The sequence below is a fragment of the Poecilia reticulata genome, linkage group LG9 (assembly GCF_000633615.1).
Source record: "Poecilia reticulata strain Guanapo linkage group LG9, Guppy_female_1.0+MT, whole genome shotgun sequence".
In the NCBI taxonomy this organism is placed as follows: Eukaryota; Metazoa; Chordata; class Actinopteri; order Cyprinodontiformes; family Poeciliidae; genus Poecilia; species Poecilia reticulata.
The window spans coordinates 15,724,304-15,743,221 of NC_024339.1; the positions used below are offsets into that span (position 1 = coordinate 15,724,304).

The 18,918-nt window shown below is 38.2% G+C and overlaps 2 protein-coding genes across 3 annotated transcripts in view; one reads left to right on the forward strand and one right to left on the reverse strand.

The window, feature by feature from the left end:
• The window catches only part of izumo1 (izumo sperm-oocyte fusion 1), an 8,807-nt gene extending 2,690 nt beyond the window's left edge, over positions 1-6,117 (reverse strand). Inside the window, exons 1-9 of one of the 2 annotated variants that reach the window (XM_008418206.2) lie at positions 6,096-6,117; positions 3,906-3,976; positions 3,607-3,820; positions 2,450-2,524; positions 2,218-2,301; positions 2,085-2,105; positions 1,888-1,977; positions 1,502-1,629; positions 1,172-1,322 (exon numbers count right to left, since the gene is read on the reverse strand). In XM_008418206.2, coding sequence (XP_008416428.1) covers positions 1,172-1,322; positions 1,502-1,629; positions 1,888-1,977; positions 2,085-2,105; positions 2,218-2,301; positions 2,450-2,524; positions 3,607-3,820; positions 3,906-3,935 — 793 coding nt within the window. In that variant the 5' untranslated portion in view covers positions 3,936-3,976; positions 6,096-6,117. Of the gene's footprint in view, positions 1-1,171; positions 1,323-1,501; positions 1,630-1,887; positions 1,978-2,084; positions 2,106-2,217; positions 2,302-2,449; positions 2,525-3,606; positions 3,821-3,905; positions 3,977-5,863; positions 6,070-6,095 lie in introns of those variants that run through there. The other variant, XM_008418205.2, reaches the window with a different exon arrangement.
• Positions 6,118-6,182: 65 nt separating this feature from the next.
• On the forward strand, positions 6,183-18,592 carry LOC103470065 (uncharacterized family 31 glucosidase KIAA1161-like). Its single transcript, XM_008418207.2, has 6 exons — positions 6,183-6,275; positions 9,051-9,491; positions 11,020-11,548; positions 12,326-13,130; positions 13,202-13,320; positions 16,024-18,592. Exons 2-6 carry the CDS (start codon positions 9,214-9,216, stop codon positions 16,366-16,368), a joined length of 2,076 nt encoding a protein of 691 aa, XP_008416429.1. The 5' UTR covers positions 6,183-6,275; positions 9,051-9,213; the 3' UTR covers positions 16,369-18,592.
• The last annotated feature ends 326 nt before the right edge of the window (positions 18,593-18,918 follow it).

Sequence of the window (18,918 nt, forward strand, 5' to 3'; positions counted from 1 at the left end):
TTAGTATGGAGGCATTAATATGGAGGCGTTAGTATGGAGGCGTTAGTATGGAGGCGTTAGTATGGAGGCATTAATATGGAGGCGTTAGTTCTCGACGTCACAGGTTGGCGTCCCGGCCTGATGACCTTTTGCCACATGTCTCCCCCTCTCTCTTTAATTATTCTCCTGTCTAACCACTCTCAAATATAAGATTTATTTGAGCAACTTTTTGTAAAAAAAAAGACTTTTAGTTGTATTTTTACTGTACTGTTGAGTAATTTTACTTTGAAGTATTGCTAGTGGATACTCTACCCACTGTCAGTAATGTCACTGTCTGAACAAGCTTGTTTTTTTAACCAAAACAAAAAAATGACCATACACAGATTTTTCTTAAAGCTACATACATTTTAAATAGGAAGAAATTGATTTAGAATTTTTAATTTTTTTGCCTAATTTTGTTTTTTGTAATTATATTATTCATATGAATTATTTTCATCTTGGTCTTTAAAATACCCACATTTCCACATAACTTTATATTTTGATCCATTGAATGATGCAATTTTTAAATATTAAATGACTGATGTTTAGATAATTTACTCAGTACTCTTGTAGCCTTTTTACCAAATACTTTTTTTACTCTTACTTCAGTTATTTATTGGACAGTTACTTTTTAGCCAACACTACTTCAGCATATTATTACTTGTGTAAATATATATAGCTACTCTTACTTGCGTTCAATTTTTGGCTACTTTACCCATTTCTGCTTGTTAAATACATTTTCTTGATCTCAGTTTCTGATTGTCTGTTCCTTTGTTAGTTTTTATTTCACTGTTTGTAATGTTGAAGTTTCTGTACTCTTATATCTCTACTATTGTCTACAGAGTGTCTGTACATCTACCAATTAACTTCTTTCCATGTTTAAGCTGCCTGCACTCCAAGCTGCCTGTATAACTCACCTATCCTGTAAATCAAGCTGCCTAGATTAAATACTACTTATTGGTTTCTTAATCAGTTCCTGATTGTTCTGATTCCTTGCATATTATTTTGAATTCAACTTGATCTTAATCCAATTAATTCATTTTAAAGACACAACTACACTGTGGGCGCGCTCACAGTGTTAGAGCATAATACACTTCCTGCAAATACACTGCACTGCATCGACTGTCTGCCATGTAATAAAACCTGACTTCACCTGTGAGCTGGAAAGAAGCTCGATAGTAGACGGCTCCATTTTCATCTTGCAGAGAGCAGCGATATGTTCCTTGTTCATCCAAATGAAGCTGATTCAGGACTATAGACGCGTCTTGTGTCACCACCAAGGGCTGGAAATCCTTTTCAGTCAGCTGTGTATACAAATTTCGAAGTGATACAGCAAAGAGGAATAATGTGGCTTCAAAAAAGCTAAATATGGGATAAAACCAGGACATGCACTTTGTTCGGGCTATTAAAAGTTATGTTAAAGTGAAATTTAAAGTGCCATGCATGCTTCCTTTTGCAATAACATGTTTCGGCTGTGAGAGACCTTTTTGGTGTCTAGCTCTCCAGTAGCCCTGGAGTAGTGGTACTCTGGCTTTCCCAGAAGGAAACGATGCCATGGAAGGAAGCAGTTCAGTACCGCTTGGCCTCCCTCCTCTGCCTGCACCGGATGCACTGGGAAAAAAATGAGATGAGGGCAGAACAGGAGCTTTTTTATTCATTTGCATCCGGATTACCTCTGTAATCTTCTTCATTAGCACTGCACATGGACATGCAGCAGATTTTGCTCAAGAACACATTTCCACACCCGTGACATGTTTTAATGCACTCTCAAGAATGACTTCCCTCCTGCCTCATAGGTAGGACTCCCATCCATTCATCAACCCTCTCACTAACATATAAATACTAAGCTACAAAAGCATAAAAGCATACCGTCACAGTCCAGCTGGCCTGACACAGCTGGACAGATGTGCGTCTTGTACTTGCAAGAGACACAATCCATGACTCTTCTATTGAGAAGCCCTGTAAGCCACACATGCATGCACACGTGTTCAGTTAGCATGCGCCAACTCAACCCGGTTTGCACAGGCAGGAGCAGCACAGGTGGTGGGATCAGAGAGCAAACGTACCACACTTGTTGGGGCAAAGCTCTGAAGGAAAAAGAAACAGACAAATGAACCGTAACTAATGCACAGCACTGACTTGCACAAAGTGCTTTGCTTTTCATGCCAGGCAGAACTTGCTACTGTTCAAGTTGATTACCATTAGGGATGAAAGCTTCCAAGTGTTTCTCCAAGATCTTCCTGCCTTTCTCCATGATCTGAATGGTTTCGTGTCTTAGAGACTCTTTGAAAACAGAGACAGGATGCACTGATGTTAGATTTAATGCAAAGATATGAGTAATATCTGAGTTCATCACTTTACTTTGCATTCAGAAACAGTTACTCACTAATTTTAAGCAACAGTTTTCCTCTCATTTATCTTTAAATCTCACCAATATGAGGAGCGTTCAAGAAGCGGTGAAATTCACTCTGGTACTCAGTTTTGGCTCTGTACAACGTGGTTGGATCTAAGCAGTTACCAAAAAAACACAAAATTCTTGGTGATGATATTTTAGAAAAACACAATAATAACAAGCAATCACATAAAGTGTAAATGCAAAATGAAAATAGTATGTTGACTTATATCGGTTTCCATCAAATTGCTATCAACATTTACTTTTAGTAAGTTACTTGGAATTGTGGTTGAAAAGTCATTCCAACTTGATAATTGTGCTTTTTTCTGTGTTGGAGAGTACTTTGTCTCAATACTGCCTCCAAGTACAAATGCTTTACTTGAGTTTTTTTATTTTTTTTCTGGGGCCAGTAATGTATCTCATCCGACACATGAAGAAAGACTAAAAGGAGCGCATACACATATAGCCAAAAATCAGAACAAGTTTCAATTTATTATTTTATCTTAAGCTACGCTGTTAGCACTATGCTAACTTTAGTTTCCAACAATAACAGGACAGGACTACCACAGTGTGTTGACATATCATAGGGATATCACCCCATTTAATGCTTTGTTTTTCTTCGTTTTTTTGGGACCATTAGTGCAATTAATTGCATTTTTTTTTTACATGCAAAAGTCCCAAGCCGGAACCTTGGTATTGTGTTTCTGGTATTCCTGTAAATCTGACACAAGAGCGACACCTGCAAACGACAGTGATGGTAATTATGAAGTAATAATTCTGTGAAGTGGAACAGAGGCGTGCTGCATTGCTGCAGGTCCTGTGGCTGTTAGAATCCCGGCCTGATAACCTTTGCCGCATGTCTTCCCCTCTCTCTTTACCCACCTTCCTGTCTGAACACTCTCAAATAAATAAAGGCCAGTAGAGCCAATAAAACCTTAATGAAACAGGAAGTATGTGAGAGAGAGGAAGGACAAGGACTCATTCTAGAAAATTGACCTGATTAATTTAAGTGAACCTGACAAAATGAGTAAGCAGTAAGCTGTTATAGATATCTAGTAACTCTTATCAGGGTTAAATTTGTATCAAGCGGTCCACACAAGTAAAACAAAAATAAGTTAACATGGCGCATGACAAATATGTTAGATGAGTAAAGTGAACTAAATAGATTTTACAGTGTACAGGGTTTATAGTCTCACCAATGACTCCCTTTCGACTCTGACTTGTTTCCCTGTATGTCACAAAGGCTTGATCGGAAATCATTTGGAACATAATTTGTTGTTCCACGGAGGAAGCAGACAGGATGTAGTCCTCATGCATGGTCTTGATGGAGCGTTCACACTGCAGACAGGCCGCAGACGTAACGATGCGGTGGACCAGAACCACCAGAATCAGCAGCATCTCCCTGCAGCTCTATGAACCAGAATGAATGTGTTCAGCAGATCTGAATATTTAGAATTATCAAAAAATATTACTTTAAAGATGCAAACACCTTTACCGATTGCTCTTTTGGTATAACTGTCCCCATGGTGTGCGGTGGGTGTGTTTTCTGATGTTTAGTAAGTTCACCTGGAATACAAAAGCACTTTAACTCATTTGAAGGCCAAAATGTTGTTCACAAACAATTTCAACATACTTTTAATGAAGACAATATATAAAAAAAATTAAAATCAATCGTATATCAAATCAAGACCATAGCAATCCTGCTCATACTGTAATACTGTTTGATACTAGAATACATTGTAATAGGAAGAAGATAAAAATATGCCTACTTCTCTGCTTTAATTTGATGACTACTGATGAAACAAGAACTAGTTGACTGAACCTGTCTCATGACTCAGTGGTTAGTTTCTGAGGTACTGAACTATTCTGGTTTGATTATTATTTTTTTGTTCTGTATTCTATATCTGACATTTCTTCACAATGATTCTGTAGTCCTCTGTTGATTTGCTACATACATTTTTTTTTTGTCATATTTTAGTTTATCAAGTCTGAGTAGATTCCTACTTTCCAATCTTTCCAAAATATAACGTAGACCTCTAAAATAAGTAATATATAAATAAACAATACAAATACTGAAAAGCTTGAAAGTTTTCCCTCTGTTGGTACTGCTGGTGCTGTTCCACACTTAACATTAACAGAAACACCAACATGATTTCTACAGTGCCCTGCAAAAATATTTATGCTACAGTGTGTATGTAAAGTATTTACAGCATGTCACTTTTCCACATTTTGTAATCAATTCCAAAGATTACCAAAGACTCTATTCCAAATTGTATTAAATTCAGCTTGACCAAGCATGAAAAGAACAAACAAACAAGATCTTCTCTAAGCATGGAAAGCTGGTTGAGAACACAAAAAATTGTATTATGTGGAGAAATGTGGAAAAGTTCAACAAGTCAGACTACTTCTGAAAGGTAGTGCAACATATTTAATCAATTAGCTAGATTTAGTGAGAGAAAAGTGACCTTATCGCCCACCTCATCTGTGTGTAGCTTGTTGCTGTCACCCAGTGGCAGAAAATGACACAGCAATATATCGCCTGATCTGATGATCTTACCTTTTTATTCATTCTGGGTAGTTGCTGTGCTTGGCTAAATTACAGAAGTGAGTGGTAACTAATTATGTTCACTCTGTTACTTTTACTTGAGTAACTTTGTAGAAATAAAGCACTTTTAGGACTATCACTGCATCAAGATTTTTATTTTTACTTGAGTAATAACATTATGAAGCATCTCTCTTACTTTTCTGGATACTCTGGTTAACTTCAGGGAATGAAGAACAAAACATTTTAACCAAAAATTCATACGACACACATCTGCAGCTCTTATTAAAGTGACATAGTGTTTGCACATATAATATGTTGTTCTAATGTTGTTTTCTATCTACTGAGCCATTTGGAGACAATGAATATACTGTAAACACCATAAGTCATAAATTGAAGTACCTTACTGTAAGATGCAGTATTTAAAAATTACATAATGTATTGTAATGTTTTACTTTTAATATTAAAAAAAATGCCTGGAAATGTTTTTCTCTTGCTTGAATTTATTATTTCGTAATTATTTGTATTTAGTTTTTAAAATACTCAAATGTTCAAATATCTATTTTTTTGTCAGTCTGATTATATCATTTAAAAATATTACATCAAATGTTATGATTAGTGGCCTTTTAATTAAATACGTTTTTACTCTAACTTGAGTAATATCTTGGACTGGTACTTTTTACTTTAACTTGAGGAAATATAAGGTTAAAGTAAAAAGTAATAAGGTTTTTAATAAGTTAAAGAAGGAAGTTGAGTATATTTTTAGCTACTTTATCCTATCGAAGTGTTGTTTTTATCGCACAGAAGCAACAAACTAGTTATTTTTAAAAACAACAAAAATTAAATTAGTGAAAGCAGGAAACTGAAACGATATTAAATCCTCAATAGTCATCGCAATCTTACCACCTTACCTTTAGCCTCAAATAGATATTCAGTGTTTCCTATGACAACGAATATTTCAAGGTAACTGACATACATTTTGCATGTTTAGGTCGTGTTAATACATGTAAAACCTGACTTGATTATCTTAATGGCTAAAGTTACTTTATAGATATTTATTTTGCTCCGAATTTGTAATTTGAGAACACAAAACACTATAAAAAATGGGATATTTCATTTCGAAAGCCAAAACTGTTTGCATACTACATTTCCCATGAGTCTGTCTTGCGGTGCAATGTGAGCGATGGGTTCATGGATGAATCCCCGCATTGGCTGGGCGGGTTCAAGCCACGACGCACATGCGCAGTACGATCGATACGTTGGTTGACATCTCGACTGTGTGGCTACGCCAAGTGACCTCGGCGACTCAACTGCAGAGAGAAGGTAAATATGTCCTGATTATCAAGCTGTTGGGGTCATTTTAGATGTGTTAGGTATATCTCTCTACCTTTATTTGTTGTACTAACGTGTATTTCAACTGTAAAGGTAGCTGGCAGGACAGGTTGTAATGGGAAACCTCATATACCGAGCAGAAAAGTGCTATTGTTACACTGACGTCTCGACAGGTTCAGCCTCTTGTGAAAACTTACACTGGACAACAGCTTTGTAATTCTATCAAAGTAGAATTATATATATTTTTATTTATAAACCTGGAGTTACTATGGAGAAAATATAGGTGTACGATTGTGTTTATCATGTAGGAAAGGTTTGAAAACATGCTTTGTGTGTTAAAGTGCAATAGTACGCACTTCCAGAGTTACCAACAGAAACGCATTCTGCCTCAGCTGTAAAATAAAGGAGAGTTTTAGTATGTTACAAGGAGTTCCTAAAGTCTACCTACCCTTTAAATTGGTCACATTTGGTTTTGGATTGGATTTAGAATCTGGATTTTGACTTAAGACATTGTAATACAAGAATGTAGACATAGACAGATTTTATTGTCATTCAACTATATTTTTTACATTTAAAAATGTACAAATTGAAAGAAATTTTGTTGCAAGGCTCCAATAATAATAGGTAAATAAATAAGTAATAATAAAAGGATCAATATAAATGTATATAATAAAAGACTGAACGAATGGGAGTTTAGTATCCTTATGAGCGTTGGCATGACGGATGAAGTTGTTGTGGAATCTGGTTGTTCTGCATTTGAAGCTGCTGAACCTTTTCCAAGAGGGCAGCAGGGAGAACAAACTATGCTGAAGGTGGAAGGAGTCTTTTATAATTGCCCGAGCCCTGGACAGGCAGCGACTGTGAGCTGTGTCAAGGATGGAAAGAAGCTCAGTCCCAATGATTTTCTCAGCTGTCCTCACCTACACGTTGCCAGTCACAGGTATTAAATGCTCCAAACTAGACAGAGATACTGCTGGTCAGTGTAGTCTCTATTGTCCCTGTGTAGAGAGGATGGGAGGGGGTAGGTTTGCTCTTCTCATCCGACGTAAATTCCTGTATCCCCAGGAATTGAATTTAATGTCCCTGACCTGTTCCACTGCAGCAGCATTGATGAGGAGGGGTGTGTGACTTGACTGATTTTTCCTGAAATCAACTTTATGCTTTGGGCTAAACGTTGTAGTTCTGGCTGCATGGTAGCGCTTGTTCTCCTGCCGGAAGACGAACCTTTACCCCATTGTTAAGTCTCTTGGAGTCTTAAGTCATTATCTGCTGGACGTAAAAGATTCTCTTCAAGTGTTGTCCTGTGTCTGTCATCTTCCGATCAACTCTGACTAGTCACATTGTCCCAGCTCAGGAAAACCATCAGCATCATGCAACACTGTGGAAATGGTGTGTTCATGTTGTTTGTTTTCCATCACACGATGGCCAAGCAGCTACACATGCTTACCATCCCTCCTCTTTTTCAGTGTCTTTCCTCATGCCACTCTTCCATTGAGATACTATTTACATAGCTGTTCTACTAACACTCTCCTATTTGAAATGTGAATCTCTGCACTTCCTCTTCTTGTCTGAATACTGCTCTCTTCTATGCGCCCGGTTAGAAACAGCTGCAAACTGACTGTGTTTTGCTAGGTTTGCATTTGTACCATATTCTTTCTGTTTTGGATGATGGGAAGAAAATGTAAGATATCACATTTTCATGTATTACATGTAAGATACAACATCCCAAGTGAAGAACTTGGGATGTTGCTTTGTTTAATTTAGTCCTGTCTTAAAACGTATTACAGCTTTATATGTGACCTACCTGCTAAAGGTGGGCATTTATTGTATTGCTTATCATTTATTGTATTGCTTATCATTAGGAATGCTGTTTCGCAATGCAGCTCCATTTGCATTGCGATTAAATTACACATGTGGACTCTAATCAATACATTAGCATGCCGTTCTATCCAGTTTTTGTATTGTAGATGTGTTTTACTGTTTCCTTCTGCTTCACAGTCATGTAGTACTTTGCGTTGGTCTAAAACTACAACAAAATATATTGAAATTAATGCTGCAAAATGTAGCACAGTTATGTGCACCAATGATTTTGGGATGAAAGAAGGACGTAAAAGTAGAACCGAAGCAACTGCAGAGAATGAGAAATTCTAGACCTTTATCGGAGGGCATTATGAAAACAAGTGAAGGCAGTTTTTGCAGAATATGTCCCATTTCCTCAAAGTAACTTTAGCAAAAACATAAGAACACAGAGTTGAAACTTAATCATAGTTTGCCTTATTTAAGTGACGTTTTAATGATCTATCAGACGTGCAGTTGACTGAAAACCACAGGCTTGCTGCTGTGCAGATGTTAGAGGGCTGCTCATCCTAAATATTATTTACTCTGACCCAGTGATAAATGAAGCTGTACCTTGCTGACTTGCTGTCTGTGCCGTTCTGACTGATTGTAGCCTCTCGTTAGGCTTTCATTACTTCTGTTAGCTCTGGTGCTTATGTAACTTTATATGAACACTGAACCTGACTACCTGATGTTTATCAGATGACACCTGCTGCGCACATTATCTGCTGGACGATAATTAGATATGCTGCTGGACGCTTACAGCCAATGTGAGTTACTCAGAGTGGTGAGTAACTCTATCGCAGGGTCTGGGAGCCGGACCAGAAAGCAGCTTCAGACGTTCCGCTGTCATGTTTTATTCTTCCTTTCTCCTTCTGATTGGACATTGAGGCATACCCCAGCTGACGTTTAATACTTCTCATCTTACAGGTTTCGACAAAGCAGTCGTTATCCAGATATGAAGACATTAAGAATTTGCAGGTAGACTTCAGCTGCCAACAAGATCGTTTTCAAGAAGCACTGATACCAAGTTAGCAGCCGTCGCACCTCCACCAAACCTGCTTCTCTTCACACCTTTATACAAGCTTTCAGCATGTATCAGATTGTCCCAGGAGCTCCTGGAGAGCAGCATGTGATTGACAGAGCCCATGGCTCCCCGCGGAAAAAGAAATTTGGACAGGAGAGCCGGCCGATGGTGCTGGCAGGTCTGTTGGGTGCCGTGTTGGTTCTGGCCGCTGTCGTCGCCTGGTGCTATTATTCATTGTCTCTTCGTAAAGCCCAGCTGCTGAAGACCGAGTCGCTGGAGCTGAAAAATAATGGCTACATTATACGGAACGGCACAGGGGATATTATCTTCACCATGGCATTCAGGTAAGTCTGCAGTGGAAAAGTGTTTAATTATTCAACAGATTTTCATCTTAATTCATGTCAATGAAGACAGAACTAGTACAAAAGTATGCTGATGTTGATAGTAAAATTAAACACGGTTTACAAATGAAATGAATGGAGAGTTTTAAATGTGACGGTATAAGAATAGCAGAGTGAGAAGATGGATAAAGAACATTACCTTCTAAGTTTATTGAATGAAAAATGTGACATCAGCTAAAAACACAGCAAAGAATGCCGCACTCAATATAATCAGTAGTTAGGATATGGATATAATATAGTAAAATGCTCATGCTACTGGGTGAAAAGTTCAGTTAGATCTATAATAGAACATTAACAGGATATTGTGGTTTCTGTATTATTTGCATGTAGATTTTTTTGATATTAACTAAATCAAAGACATTTGCTTAGGAGACTTTCTTCTCTAGTGCTGCCACCCGGTTGTTATAAAGTCAACAAATTGTTGCAATCAACTAGCCTTACTAAAAACCTTTTACCAATTAATTTTATATAATCTACCAACTTTAATTTTACCGTACTTTTAGTTTGATCTAAATCTGAATATATGCCAATCATAAGGTTCCTGTTAATACTGGCATGCATTTTGAGTGAGTTTGACAACAATTTGAACGTTTAGCGCTTGACAATTGGGTCAGAACATTTCCAAAAGCTCATTTTGGGATTTGACCCATTGTGCAGTGGTGAGTGTTTGTCAAAAATGGTCCAAGGAAGAAACAGTGGTTAATCAAAGAATGTTTATGGGCAGCCAAAGCTTATTGATGCACTGAGGGAAGGCGTCCCTTATTGAGGGAAGGTCAGTCAATTAAACAGTTTAACTACTGTAGCTCATATTATTGAAAAAAAAAGTTGGGACTGATAGAACGGTGTCAGAATAGTAATCAGTGCTCCATGATTTGTTGCATATGGGAGTGCTTAGCTTAAAGATGAGTCAGCATGCCTTTTCTTCTCGTAATGTTATTCCTCATGAATGTACATGACTAAACTAAATTCATTGTCTTGGACTGAATTAGATTCTGCACATAAATTGATAGCTGGACCTTGTGAAGTTAAAAGTATAGGCAGATGGACCAGGCAGTCTAAAACAAAAGTGAAAAGGGGAACTGCTATGAAATTTTAGGACTCAGCAATGAACCAAGAATAAATATTGGTAAAAGAACCATGGTTACCTCTTGTGGAGTGACTAGATGTGTTTGCATCAGCAAAGTTGTTCATCTTTTTTGGCTGCTCGTGCTGAGCAGCTGCCAGTCTGCGCTTTGTGAGTTAGAGATGGGAAACCAGATGAGACATGATTGCCCCCTGAGGGGAGACCGATTTAGTCATGGACCATTATCTGCAGAGGTCATATCAACAGAAATAGCCTGTAGCTGGGGCTTTGTCGTCTATCTCCAGCTAGTTTTGATTTCAGCTGCACAGAATATGACTTGCTTAATCTGTACTGTGAATAACTTCCCCTATTGTGTTGTGTATCCTCTCTGTCCATGCATTGTTCGAGGTCTGGCACTCTGGATCTGGACTCCTGCACAAAGGAGGGACATAATCTCAGCTGTACTCGGTCAGGAACTGGCAAGCTGAACTTTTTCATCCAGACAGTCCAAGAAAAGACTGTCATGTGCTATCGCATCCGCTGGGAGGAGCTGCTGGATGGGAGCTATGTGGAACATGCCATGGTCTACAATGACTCTCACTGGTACGGAGGAGCAGAGATGGCAAGGCAGTACTGGCCTATGAGAAACCAAGGGGAACAGGAACCGCATCCTTTCGTCACCAGCGACGTTTACGCCAATCGAAATGCATTTGGGGGAATCCTCGAGCGTTACTGGCTGTCTTCCAATGCAACCGCAATAAAGATTAACGACACTGTACCTTTTCATTTGGGCTGGTCAGAGAAGAACAGGACTCTCAGATTTGTGGCCCGATACCAGGGCTCTCCTTTTAAACCACCGGCGGGACATTCGGGCTTCCCTGAGCTCAGCTACAGGGTCTGTGTGGGGCTGGATATCACATCCCTCCACAAATATATGGTAAGTATGTTTGCATACATGGAGAGAACAGAAAGTTATTTTCTGACAAAACCTTAATTGCACTTATGCACTAGGAAGAGATTTTAAAGCTCATTAGTGTCTTAAAATCATTAGTGTCTTAAAATCTAAAATATTTGCACAAATAAACTCTATAGTTTGTCCTTGATAAATGCTGCTGCTGATGGTGGTGGACATTTATTATATCATTTATCATGTGATTCTTAAGAATCAACATTTTTCTGTCATTGTCATGTCAAATTCCCGTTAAGGATGTTTAAAACCCCACAAAACTGTCACTGTGGTTGGGATTAATACTTTTACTATTTTCTCCGCTGTTTGTTCAATGAAAGCTGCAATAAATACCAAAACATTTGAAAATATAATTACTGTGTGCAGTTTAGTGATACAAATCACACTACTTTCATAGTAACTGCCTTACTTTGTAGTCCATACAACCAGAGAAGACTATTCACTCCATCACTCCCTCTGTAATTTCACTAAAATGCCAGAGAACTGTTTAAATGGTATGGTAGAAAATTTTTGTTTAGAATCGGTTCATTTTTAAAACCTTGTTGTGCCTTGAAGCCATTAATATAACGTATAAACATATAGAAAATATAATCAAAAAGCTAGTTTACATTATATGTCCTCTAACAGTATACCAGATACACAAAATTAGCATTTATTTCAAACTGTTCCTCAATAACAAAAAGAAAAGAGGTTGCTATTAAATGTTATTAAACTCTTTATGTTCTGTGTGTTGCTTTGTTTTGTCAGGTGCGTCGATACTTCCCAAAGCCCATCAACGTTCCATCCCAAGAAGTGTTCAGAAGGCCGGTGTGGTCCACTAGGGCTTTTCTTAAGTCTGCTGTAACTCAGGAGAAGCTGCTGCGCTACGCAGCAGACATCATTAAATATGGCTTTAAGTGGTCCCATCTGGAGCTGGATGACCGCTACACCTCTGACTACGGAGAGTTTGACTTTGACCCCCAGAAGTTCCCCAATGCCAGCGGCATGTTTGAAAAACTCAGAAAAGACGGGTTTCAGGTGACGCTGTGGACACATCCTTTTATCAACTACGACTCCATAAATTTTGGAGTTGCTCTGGAGAAAGGACTGTTTGTCCAGGAGCCGAGCGGAGAGCTGCCCGCCCTGGTCCGCTGGTGGAACGGGATTGGAGGCATCTTGGACTTTACAAACCCAGAAGCTTCTGGGTGGTTCTTGTCACACTTAAATTCCCTCAAACGGCGCTATAATGTGACGTCGTTCAAGTTTGACGCAGGGGAATCGAGCTACCTCCCTCGTCAGTTTAGCACTCTGGTCCCTCTGTCTGACCCCTCCACCTTCACCCGGTACTACACCGAGATGACCATACCTTTCAGTTCACACGCCGAGCTCCGTGTGGGTTACCAGAGTCAGAATATCTCCTGTTTCTTCAGGATCATTAACAGAGATTCAGTTTGGGGATATGAGCTTGGCCTCAAGTCCATCATCCCCACTGTTCTGACTATAAGCATTCTGGGATACCAGTTTGTCTTACCAGACATGATAGGAGGAAATGCGTACCCCAACCGCACTGCAGGTAGAAAACACCACAGCCTAGATGTTTTGATCTGAATTTTTAAAGGTCTTGATAACTCTGCTGTATTTCAGGTGTGATAAATGGAACACAGGCTCTGCCAGACAAAGAGCTGTACATCCGATGGTTGCAGCTGTCCGCTTTTATGCCTGCCATGCAGTTCTCCATACCACCATGGGCTTACGATGATGAGGTGAGCATGTACAAGACATATCTCACAATTGGAATAAGTTGATGATTTAATTTATTTATTGTTATTGTTATAATCACAATATTGCCCTCTCTTGTACTTTTGGAATCAATGCATATCTCAAGTAGGTTAAAAATGCAGGAATTTGTAAAAGGTTTCATTTTGGTCTCCTCTGACCAGTGCATCGTTCTTCCACATAGTGTCCCTTACCTTGCTTGTGCCAAATTGGACTTCTTTTGGATTTCTTGTAAAAATTCATTTTTGCTTATCGCCCCTTTGTGAAAACTAGATTTGTGGAGTAGAAATCTTACAGTTGTGCTGCTGTTAGATTTTTCAACATTAGCTGTAGACCTGTGCAGCTTCTCTAGTGTTACCATGGACCTCTTGGCTCCTTCTCTGATAAATGCTCAACCTGTCAGGTCGGAAAACAATTAAATGGACATATGGTTGTATGTTGGTTGTTGTTCCGTCTTCTGTTCAATTTTTGAGTGTTGGGTTGAACTCCGAGAGCGTCAAAGCTTGGTATATTTATTGTATTATACCCTAACCATGTTTAAACTTCCCTGTACCTTCCTCCTTAACCGTTCTGCTGTGTTCTTTGGTCTTTGTGATGCTGTTTGTTCACTAATGTTAACCACTGAGGCCTTCGCAGAACAGCTGTTCCAAAAAACATTAATTTACACACACAGGTGTGCTGCATTTACTAATCATTTGTATCTGGAGGCAAATATCTGCTCTGGACTTAAATGTTTTGCATCAGAGTAAAGAGAACTATATAAATGCATGTCACACTTTGTACATTTGTCCTTGTAAAAAATGTATAAAACCATGTAGAATTTTCCTTTGATTGTACAGTTATGCACCACTTTGTGCTGGTCTGTCACATAAAATCTGTGAAAAATGCATTGAAATTTTGTGACAGCATTTTAAAAAAATCAAGGACTATGAATACTAATTGGTTTTTATGCTTAAAATACATTAAATACATTTGCCAAATAAAGAAATAGTTTATAAATTATTCTTATTCAGAAAAGAAATTGTTTTCTTTGGGCAGTTTTCAATATTACCACAAGAGGGCGTCAACATGTTTCTTTTAAGTAGAAAGATTTTTGTCTCAAAACCAAACTGCAAGCAATATGAAACCCACAATGGTTTCAGTATTTTTCTTTCTGTCTTGCAGGCAGTTTGCTATTGTTATGAAGCAAAAAGTAGTTGCTGGAATGCTGTGTATCTGAGGCGAATTGTTCAGGGTTTCAATGGGTCTCTTCTAGAGATGTGCCGATCAGGATTTTTTCTGCCGATACCGATCACCCGAGGGCCGATACCGATGACCGATACCGATTACATAATAATAATAATTATTATTTTTATCATAAACACTACCGGTTACATTATGTGGAAAAAGGAACCATAAATTCACCTTAATTTAGACAAAAACTTTTTTTAATAACTTTTTCCAAGAAGAAAACTAAACAAAACAGGCATTGTGCAAATTGTACTGCTATTGGTAATACTATCTTTAACAGACTGATAAGATATGAAGGTTCTGAAAAGGCTAAATAATGCAAGGAGTCAAAAATAAAACCTCTCAACATTACCAAAAAAATTCAAGTATAAAACTTAACATTCAAAGGCAAATACAGGATCCATTACAATAAACAATCCAGAGTTACTGAATGAAAACTTCCTGATAGCATGGCGGCTAGCTGATTATTGCTAGTTCTGAGTGGCTGTTTCTGACTGAGCGGAGTAATTATGCAGAGCAGGGAGGAGATCGATAATTTTTTTTTTTAGAGATTATCTGTCTTATGTTAGGACAGCAAAAGTTTTAATATGTAAAATGTATTTTTTTAGGTTAGATGCTGCAGCTTTAAGCAGAGGTTCGGTGTGAGAGTCACTACCAGGTGGAGCAGAAGCGGCGCTCCGTCTGTGAGATATTACTACCTGTAGCGCGTAGCAGCGGTTCAACARCGAGAGCAGAACCAGCGTCTTACATTGCAGCTCAAAGACTTAAATAATTTTGCGGGTTATTTGTTTATCTTACTGACCATCATGCTAATCCGGGTGAGTGTTTGTAGCTGTGTGCTGCTTTACCTGCTATCTAATCCTAACATATGTCTTTTTTACTGCAGTGTAGCCAAACTCCGTCAAGTATGCCATTGTTTTTATGCTATATTAGATTCGTCGTATTGATGCATTCTGACGTGCTTCAATTTTCCGCCGCAATACGCAAACGTCCCCATTCACTCAGTGCGTTATAGTTCMACATCGCTTAGGATTTGTTGCTGCGTGTTTGCGCAGTGTGAASAAAAGAGGAGACCAGCTGCACAGGCAGGCTGCGAAATGAGATGCAGGTGATCGGTATCGGCAACAAGAGCCGATGATCGCCGATCACCGTTCACGCACTTTTTCACAAAAATCGGCCCGATTATGATTGGTGACCAATCGATCGGCAGACCTCTAGTCTCTTCTCATGTCCTTCATGTCATAACCTGCTGGTTAAAAACCATCTCAGCCGAAGATTTGACTGTAATACCAAATTGTTCCATTATTAACTGAAACCCTTCCTTCCTAGTCAGATATTATGCTGGGATGCAACCACCAATGAAATTTCCCACGTTCATGCAAAATATAAATGTATAAATGCTTGATAATTTGTTGTTTGTGCTCTTTTGTGATGCTAAAACACAATTTATTAATCTCCAGGTGGTTCAGATTGCACGGAAGTTCTCAGAACTCCATGAAAGAGACGTGGCTCCAAGGGTTCTTGAGCTGGCAGGGAAAGTTGTTGGTACCGGAGACCCCATCATAAGGCCTTTGTGGTGGATCGCCAAAGACGACGAGGCAGCCTTCAAGATTGACTCCCAGTTTCTGATTGGGGATGATCTTTTGGTGGCTCCAGTGTTGGAGCCAGGAAAACTAGAGAGGGACATCTACCTCCCAGCAGGCCAGTGGAAAGGCAAAAAAAGAACGTACARAGGTCCCTTGCACCTCACTGACTACCCGGTGACTCTGGATGAGTTGGCTTACTTTTATTGGGTTGAGACATGAAAAATAACTTTACATAAGGTTGCACTGACAAATGCACTGTATCTTCAGCAAGTAAGACAGTAAATGACAGAGAATGTTTGCTTTCTGAAGGGAAAGTTCAAATTTTGGTGGATGTTGAGTCTATGCCTCCAACAAGCTGCTCTTCTTGCCTAAATAAATGATTTTTTTGTAGAGATGCACCAATCAGGCCTTTACTGACCAACACAGATGTCTGGTTTTCTTTGACGTTAGACCTGTCAATTTACATTTTCCCCTAAGAACTTTAAACACTTAGAAAAAAACATGTCATGTTAGAAAACTTAATCCAGGTCCAGAACTCCAATGAATATCCTGTTGGTCCCTCCCAGAGCATTTACCACTAGTTAAAAATGTGTGACCAGTCACACACAAAAAATATTCTGTTTAGAATATGTGCAAAAAAGAATCTAAAACTATCAAATTTTACCTGGAGAGAATAATTTCATTTTTTCTTTCTTGCAACTCCGTGAGGGTGAACTAATTTCTCTGCTCTTGTGGAATATATATGAGCCTATAATCTCATTTCCTTTGCCTTACAGTTGACATATGCAGCATGTGATTCATTCACACATTGTTAACTGATCCTGATATTTTGAAGAAAGTAAAATGAAATGCCAGTAAAAAAATGACATAATTTGTCAGGAGAACACTTTGAAGTCCACATTCTTAATTCCAGTATGCATATACTATTCAAATGTGGATATTTAGCTTTTATAGGTTTAATGAATATAAAGAAAATCAGAATCTGCTTTGGAAATTACTGATCAGAGCCAATCAAGCCAGATACGGTGATTGATTGGTGCATCTCATTTTTAGTTTTCTTTACGTTTTTGTGCCAAACCCCATCCTCGTGCCTTCCATCAAGCGAATCCTTGATAGTGCCATAACTAAAGCCTTCCTTTGTCGTGCAAAAAGCTAATCCTCAATGCCTAAAACCATCAGCTTTAGATGACATGCAAATGGGGTCTGGTTGTGTCAGAGTGTTTTTCTTTACTCTGTGAAGGACAGTGTCAACTGAAATACAGAGTAGCTCTGATAACTGTGTCATCAGATAAAAAAAAAAACATCTGATGGGGGATTTTCTGGATGCAAATCTGAACCCTGACTTGGGCTTTTGGACCTCTGGTAAAAGTGCTTGTCTTAACTTGCCAACTATTCAACTGCCCAAGTTAACACACATAAACTTACATTTTAGATTTCTGCACTTTATTGTAATCTCACTTGACAATAACAAACAGTTTAAGGAGAAATCCTGTCTTTCTGGGTATTTGAAAGCAAACTGCAAATTCCTTACAGGTTGGTGATTCCTAACCTATTGTGCCATTTCACTTTCAAAATCGCACAAGCTAAATTTATTGCTCAGGGTGCCATTAATGTTGAGATGTTCTTTACTTACAGTAGCACATTTATTATAAACTATTATCCTTTATGATGCCATATTTTTGCCTGTTCTCACATTTGCCTTGTAGTTTTTCTTTCCTTATCTCTGCTTTGCAAAGTAAGTAGCAAAGTATTGATACAATTCTGTGCACGCTGAAATGCTTTAAGCCACGTCTTTGCAAATGCATGAACTATTATGCACTTAACAGTGATTGCTAGCATGAGACAAAAGCACAAAGATGGTGACATTATCTGGATGTAGTGCTCTTAATATATTCACATGTCATGAGGTTTGTCTTTAGTCTGTTTTACTTTCTAGCAGAGCTAAAAACAGCTGGCAGGAAGTGAAAAGGTGACAGCAGATTGTAAAATGTTATCTTTACAGAGATTTTAATCACCCAAAGGCTTTTTAAAGGGAACTCTATTCATAAATTAAATAAATACGCTGAGTTATTTCTGACATGTTTATTGAAATTAACCCAGGGACCTCCAGCGTGACAATAGAGATCTTTCAAGGCTTAAAGGGGGATTTTTTAAAATTTTGTTTTAATGGTAACCTTTTTGATTGCTGCACACAAACACTTGGTATTTAAAGGGCGAGTGCCAAACAATATGAACAATGCATTATTAATGCAGTGCATGTATGTTTGAAGTGTACCAGAGAACTGTGCATTCCTCACTATGATTCTGTATGGATTTCCTAACATTCTGTAGGTTTGAATGAATATGAATGCTCTGCAACATTGTGCCATATTGTAATTATAGTATTCATATGTAATGTTTTTTATAAGGTTGTATGCATAAAAAATAATTTTTTGTTCTCACACTCCTGATAGTGTTTGGTTGATAAATCTATGCTCAGTGTTTCTCCTGAGTATTGATTTTCTTTATCTAAACTTTTGACTGAATGAACTGCATGACATGCAAAAACCTGATATGACATGTGATTCCAGCACAATCTCAGTTATCTTAATCTTCCAGTATGAGGAAGACTTCCTTTTTCAATGTTAAGCTCATTTTAATTTCAGCTTTAAGTCATGCAATGTGTTAAAAACTCTCATATTTGGTTTCCCACTGTTATTATTTTGCTGCTGTGTTAAAATTGGGCACAATCTAATTTTATCGTGTTGATTTTGACTTGATTTGTTTCAC